This window comes from Miniopterus natalensis, chromosome 3 (genome assembly GCF_054644295.1).
Source record: "Miniopterus natalensis isolate mMinNat1 chromosome 3, mMinNat1.hap1, whole genome shotgun sequence".
NCBI classification, from domain to species: Eukaryota; Metazoa; Chordata; class Mammalia; order Chiroptera; family Miniopteridae; genus Miniopterus; species Miniopterus natalensis.
Window position 1 is genome coordinate 97,206,259 of NC_142083.1, and position 6,864 is coordinate 97,213,122.

The 6,864-nt window shown below is 52.1% G+C and overlaps 1 protein-coding gene across 1 annotated transcript; it reads left to right on the plus strand.

The window, feature by feature from the left end:
• Positions 1-5,298: 5,298 nt before the first annotated feature.
• Positions 5,299-6,650, plus strand: C3H16orf54 (chromosome 3 C16orf54 homolog). The gene is made up of 2 exons (XM_016218549.2): positions 5,299-5,355; positions 5,744-6,650. The coding sequence occupies exon 2, from the start codon at positions 5,744-5,746 to the stop codon at positions 6,491-6,493; it is 750 nt and encodes a 249-aa protein (XP_016074035.2). The 5' UTR covers positions 5,299-5,355; the 3' UTR covers positions 6,494-6,650.
• The last annotated feature ends 214 nt before the right edge of the window (positions 6,651-6,864 follow it).

Sequence of the window (6,864 nt, forward strand, 5' to 3'; positions counted from 1 at the left end):
TTCCTTTCCTTTCCATTTGCATGGAATATTTTACTCCACCCCTTCACTTTTAGCCTGTGTGAGTCTTTTGCTGTCAGGTGGGTCTCTTGTAGATAGTATATATTTGGGTCTTGTTTTCTTATCCATTCAGCTACCCTATGTCTTTTGATTGGACCGTTTATTCCGTTTACATTTAAGGTTACTATTGATATCAACTCATTTAATGCCATTTTCCCTCTTTATGCTGATGTACCTTTCTCTCACTATTCCTTCTTTTTTCTTAAAGCAGTCCTTTTAACATTTCTTGCAATGCTGGTTTTGTGGAACTGAACTCCTTTAGCCTTTTTTTGTCGGGGAAGCTTTTTATTTCACCTTCAAATTTAAATGATAGCCTTGCTGGATAAAGCGGTCTTGGTTGCATGTTCTTGCTTTTCATTACTTGCAGAACTTCATGCCACTCCCTTCTGGCCTGAAGAGTCTCTGTTGAGAAATCAGCTGTCACTTTATGGGGGTTCCCTTGTACGTCACTGCTTGTCTCTCTCTTGCAGCCCTTAATATTTTCTCTTTGTCCTTGCAATTTGCCATTTTAATTACGATGTGTCTTGGAGTGGGTCTCTTTGGATCCCTCTTGTTTGGGATCCTCTGTGCTTCCTGAATTGGTGTGGCTTTCTCCTTCGACAGCCTAGGGAAGTTTTCTATAATTATTTCCTCCACCAAGTTCTCTATCCCTTGTTCTCTTTCCTCCCCCTCTGGCACTCCTATAATGCGAATGTTGTTTCATTTAATGTTAACCCAAAGTTCCCTAAGACTGTCCTCATGTTTTTTAAGTGTTTTTGCTTTTTGCTGCTCTGATTGTGTGATTTGTTCTACCTTGTCTTCTAAGTCACTTATTCTATCTTCTGCTTCATTGAGCCTGCTTTTAATTCCTTCCAGTGCATTCTTGAAATCAGATACAGCATTCTTTATCTCTGTCTGAGTTTTATTTATGGTATGTATCTCCTTTTTCATATTTTCACTAAGGTCCTCGATCTTATCATCTAGAGTCTTCTTAAGTTCCTTGAACATCTTCACCATCCATACTCTGAACTCCATTTCTGATAGCTTGCTTAACTCCATCTCATCAAAGTCTTTTTCTGGCGATGTTTCCTTGTCTTTAATTTGGGGGTTGTTTCTTTGTCTCCCCATTTTGGTAGGTCTTAGTGTTTGTATCTATATATTAGATATATTTGCTGATCCCCAGCCTTGTGGGATGGGATTTTGTCTTGTGGGTCTAGTGGATCCCAGAGGTGTGTTTTCCTTATACCTCTGAGCTCTTTGCTCTAGTCGTGACCCTCTTGTGGGTGCCCCTTTTGTGGTTTCTTTATGTTCTCCTGTTGTGGTTGGGTCTAGATTATTGTTGCTCTGTCCTTGGGAGGACCCTTCTCTCAGGTTGGCTAACTGTGTCACAGCCCCCACCTCGACGTGTAAGCTGTTGTACGGGTGCTGGGAAGGCAGGCCAATGCACAACTAAATTTCCAGGGAACAGGAGGTATTTTACAAAATATCTTGACAGTAACAATGAAAATAACTCATGTGAAAATAGAACTGGGAGAGTGAAGGGAGAACACAACACACCCACCCCCGCACACACACATACAGAGAGAAAAAAAGAAAAAAGAAAAAAAAAGGTGCTTAACAAAAACAAAAAAAGAAAAGTAACGCTTAGAGAGAGAGATGTATATAGTTGTTGATACTGGTGAAAATTTAGAAACTAATAATAAATTAAAATGTAAAAAGTAGAGAAGCTACTGGGAGGTAATAGAAGCAGAGAAAATATTCTGAAAGAAGGGCCAGCAAAGAATTAAGAGAGAGAATAGAAATAGGATAGTTGAAAATGAGAAAACAAAAATACAATAAAGAGAATAGGAGAAACTAACAATCAGACAGGAAGACAGAAGGGAGCCTAATGAAAGAATGAAAGAAAAGTAGGAAAAGAAAAAAGAAACGGAAGAAAAACGTTATGCCAATGGATTGAGAGGAGAGAGAGATAAAGCCGGGCAGGGAGGGAGTCCAGTAAGAGATTTTGGGGAAACTATAGAGGGAAGCAGTAAACTTGGATATAATGATAAAGTCCCAGTCGTTGAGCAGGGATATCAAGAAAGTCTTGATATTGGAAGCAAGGATACAAGAAAACAAAGCAACTATTCAAAACAAAACTGAAAAACAAGCAAAGCAAAACAAAATTCTTTTATAAAAAGGAGAAAAAGAAAAAAAAATTAGTTAAAAAAATGTAGAGAAAAAGAAAAAAAGAAAAAAAAATTATTATAAAATTTAAAAAAGAATAAAAAACAAGTTTTCTCCCCTTTCTTTTCTTCTTAAGGAAAAAAGAGAAAAAAAAAAATGAGCCCACAAACAAAAATCAAACAAAAAAGTCCCCAAAACCAAAAAAACCACAAAACCATACAAAAGAAAAAAAACAGCAAAAAAGCAACAACAACAACAAAAAAGTAGTCAATCAGGTGAGTATTTTTTTTTTTTTTTCGGGGCAACTTATGTTGTCTGAGGGTCACTGCTTTGTGTGCTGATTTCAGTTCTCCTGGGAGGTGCTTGTGTATCACCCAATGTGAGGAGCCATCTAGGTTTGGCTCTGGTGCCCTCAGGTAGATGGTTGATCTGGGGCTCTCTGTGGACCACCTCCTCTTGTCAGCTATTTTGCAATCTTGTAGTTGCCTGGTCTTACTCCAGAGCCTTCTGTAGAGTCTTTAGGGTGTAGGGTGACTAGTGCAGCCCAGGGTATCACTCCCCCTAGAGGTGTCGCTGTCAGGCCCTCACTCTGCGGGAGTTAGTCTCTGCTCCACCGCCAGCTCCTCAGTCCCTCCCCTGTCTTCTGATTCTTGTTCCCCAGGCTCTGTCCTGCTGCAGCTTCAGATTGATTTCAGCCTGTTGCCTCTTCTGTCTGGGCCGTTTCGGCAGCCAGGGCCCAGTGGGTTCGATTAAAGACACATTCTGGTGAGCCCTTTGCCTGCCCAGCCCCCAGCAGGGGTTTGCAGCGTTTCCTCCAGCTCCCAAACAACAGTCCCTGAGAGTCTTATTCTTATAAAGTCCTCCTGTGAGCTGCTCTCCCTTCCCCCTCAGGACTGTGCCCGGGGGTGTCTGGGGCCTCAGTGAGCGGGACCCGCCCCTTTCCTGCTGGGGGCGGTGCTCCTGCTGCAGGACAGGCCGGAGGGCCCCGCCCCTCCCTGCTCAGCTCTGGTTGGCTGGTCGCACCAGGCCCGTCCCTCAGACGGTCTCCAGTGCAGACCCGAACCTCAGCCTCCCCTGGTCTGTCTGCAGAGTGCCAGCCCGGAAGGTGGGAACCGGTTCCGCGATCAAACTTGCAAACAATCGAACTTGCAAATGATCGAACTTGCAAACGCACAAAACAACACACAGGCAGAGAGTCCGCTCTGCAGGGTCCCGCCGCCCTCGCTCCGAGGCACCCAGCGGGAGGCGACCCAAAGTCAGCTCCACGCAGCTCCCTGCGCTGCTGGTCTCAGCAAAACTGGGGCGACTTCATGCGCCACCACGGCGCCCCTCAGGGCTGGTCGCAGGTCCCAGCCTCCTGGCACCGGGAGCTCAGGGCGGGGAGGGCTCCTCCCCTCCCTCGCACCTCGCAGAGTCCGTGCTTTTGGGGCTCAACACAGTGCCCCTTAGGGAGGCAGAGGGTCCCTGTGTGCGGCTGCTCAGCGCAGTCCTCTGATCCCTTGCCACTTGAGTGCCACAGCCCTTGGGACAGCCTTCCCTATGGTCGGCACCCCGAGCGCCAGACGCTGGTCGCAGGCGCGACTAGAGGCTCTGTTTCCTAGGAAGGTGCCGACCCCTCCCAGACTCAGCGCTCCCCTAGGATCCCCTGCCCTGTGCGCGGGGCGCTCCTTCCCCTCTTCGCTCCGGGTGTGGGGATCCCCGCTTTTGGATGCGGGTCCGCACTCCCGAAGGGAGGGAGCTTTGCCGCCTCCAAGCCTCTGGGCTTGGAGCCCAGCACAGGCTTCAGGGGGCCTCCCCCTTCCTACGCGCCCCCTCTCTTACCGGACTCCGTGATGTGTCTTTAGTGCTCCCCACTTGCACTCCGTCCACTCAGGTGTGTTTCTCTGGGTTTTTCAAGCTGCTTGTGTAGGATTTTAGGATTAAATCGAGTCCGTGGCTGGGAGCAGAGTCACTCTGCGGCTTCTCACAGTGCTGCCATCTTCCGAGATTTGTTCAGATTTTAAGGCTTACAATCTTATCAGAGTCTAGCCTCATCAGGGCTCTGCATACATCATAAGGCCCAGCGCCACTGAGCTCTTCATTTCCACCCTCTCCCACTCCTGCTGCACTTCATTTCCTTTTGGCCCTTTCCTCCAAACCACCAGGGCAGAGCCATCAAGTCAGACTGCCCTTGGCACCACCTTTTGTAAGACACTAACATTTCAACATACTTTTGTAGCTTTTCACACTAAATGGCTGTCATTTTGCAAAACAAAATATTAATACCTAGTAAGAGTTGTGTTATGTTCAGGGAACTCCCAGATCAGGAATTTATCTCTGCTTCCCCATCTCTCCTACATACATGGGCTGTGTGACTTTGGACACAACACCTCCCTTATTTGGGGCTTACTTGTCATCTGTCAGTAGGTGAGTCAAACTACACAATCTGAAAGGACTCCAGTCCAGGAGCTGATGACACTCCTTCACATCCCCACCCAGGCCCTTCCCACCCTCAGCCGCAGGAGAAAGGAACCGAGATGACCAATGTCAGGCATCTTGGAGACATGCCCAAGCCTGTTTTTGACCCTGGACTCTTCCCAGAGGCCTGACATTGTTGCTACCCAGGCCTCACCTCGCAGATATTTTCTAACCAAAACTGGGGCTAAATGGTGTGCAGACACAGGTGACACAGGTGCATGTTCATGGAAAGAATGGAGAAGGCCAGCTCAAGAGGGAGAGCGTGCAGGCTGGGTGGCAGGAGCTCCTTTGGGCAGGACAGGGACAGGGCGACTGCCACAGAGCAGGCAGAGGGAGGCTCCTTGGTGCTGGGTGGAGGGGGTGGGCAATGGACAGGACAGAGTCTGCGTCCCCTCTTTCTTGGCCTCAGGGTGAATGTTCTGGGGCCTGGCTATGAGGTGACACTGAGTTCAACAGAGCCAGCGCCCATTCCGGCCCCACCTCTCTTGCCAGGAACCGCCTCCCCACCGCAGTGACCACATCCCCCCAGGTTGCCGTGGAAACCCTCCTCGGGACAGGGGAGTTGGGACACAGTTGCCAGGCAACAGGTGGTGCCCGCCCTTCCGCCAGCATCTGCAGCCCTGCCCCGCGCCCTCCCACAGGCTCAGGGAAGAGCTGCTCTGGAGGGAGAGGGGAGCCGGGCTGCCGAGGACTGAGGTGAGGCGCGCAGGAGGCCCCTGTGGGTGGGGACCCGGGAACAGGACCCGCCGCTTCCTCCCTCTAGGCCCAGCAGGACCTGAGGGGCTGAGGAGACGGAGGAAAGGCGCCCTTGGGGCCTTAGAGCTTTGTCCGAGGCACCTGGGGTCTGGGAGGGAAAGGGGGTTCTGAGCAGGGAGGCCAGGCTGCAGGCCCAGGGGTGCTCCCCCACCCCCTCTGCTCCTCTGGCCCTTTCCGGGTTCCCTCCGCTCCTGTCCCTGTCTGGGCCTGTTTCTCAGGCCAGATTCCCAGCCCCCGACCTCTGTCTCGCTAGTCAGTCTTGTCTGGGCACTTGCTGTCTCTCTCCGCCTCTGGATTGTGCTTCCTCTCCCGATCCCTGTCTCTCCAGATGCCTTGGACTCCAGAGAAGCCCTCTGGGCACATGGAGGGGCCCCCTGCGCTGGAGCCGGCCTCGTGGCCCCCTCTGCCCTGTGGGCCCTGCATCCCCATCATGCTGGCGCTGGCTGCCCTGGCCGCCCTCTTCCTGCTCAGCACAGCTGTGCTGGCCGAGCGCCTGTTCCGCCGCTCCCTGCGACCAGACCCCAGCACCCACGCACCCACCCTGGTTTGGCGCCCTGGGGGAGAGCTGTGGATTGAGCCCACAGGCAGCCCCCGCGAGCGCTCCGAGGACTGGTACGGCTCCGCGGTGCCCCTGCTGATGGACCAGGCCCCAGATCCTCCTACCCCTGGGGGCACCTTGGAGGCCCGAGCAACAGCCCCACCTGCCCCTTCAACTCCACACCCCCCTTCCTACTTCTTAGTTCCCCAGACCCCACCCAAGGCCCCACCCCCAAGTACCTTCTGGGGGCCCCAGGCCTGGGACGGGAGGCCCCAAGCCCCAGGCCTGGTGAGCTGGGCTGAGCCTGAACAGAGGCCAGAGGCCAGCATGAATTTGGGGAGCCCCCAGTCCCGAAGGCAGCGGCCAGGTAGCCCTGATCCTGAGTGGGGCCTCCAGCCTCTGGTCACTCTGGAGCAGATCTCAGCTTTCTGGAGGCGTGAAGGCCGGACCAGCGTCAGTTTTGAATCCCCAGAGCCTGTCGGACTGGCTTCCCAGAGACCTCTGAGGAAGGCCAACCTCAGAGGGACCTTAAGTCCCTGATGTTCCAGCCTGGGAACCCAACTGGCATCTGAGGCCAGGGAAGAAGGCCCCAGGCCTTTTATATCTGGGTTTCAATTCAGCTGGATCTGGACCTGGATCTGGGCAGGCTGGGTGTGGACAGAGCCTATGCAACTGGGGAAGCTCACAGGGGCCTCAGCTTAGGTGCCTGGAGGCGGTGCTGCAGTGCCAAGAGTGGAGGTGGGGCGGACTCTGGGCCAGAAGCTGCCAAGATCACACTTCTGATTAAGAAGTCAAGGTACGAGGCAGGCATGAAAGAGCATCACACAGTCTTCCACCTTCCTGCACCGTGCGTCTAAGGTGCCAGTGCTGGAGGGAAGGGTCTGTGGGTGCTGAAAAGCAGACTGAGTTGG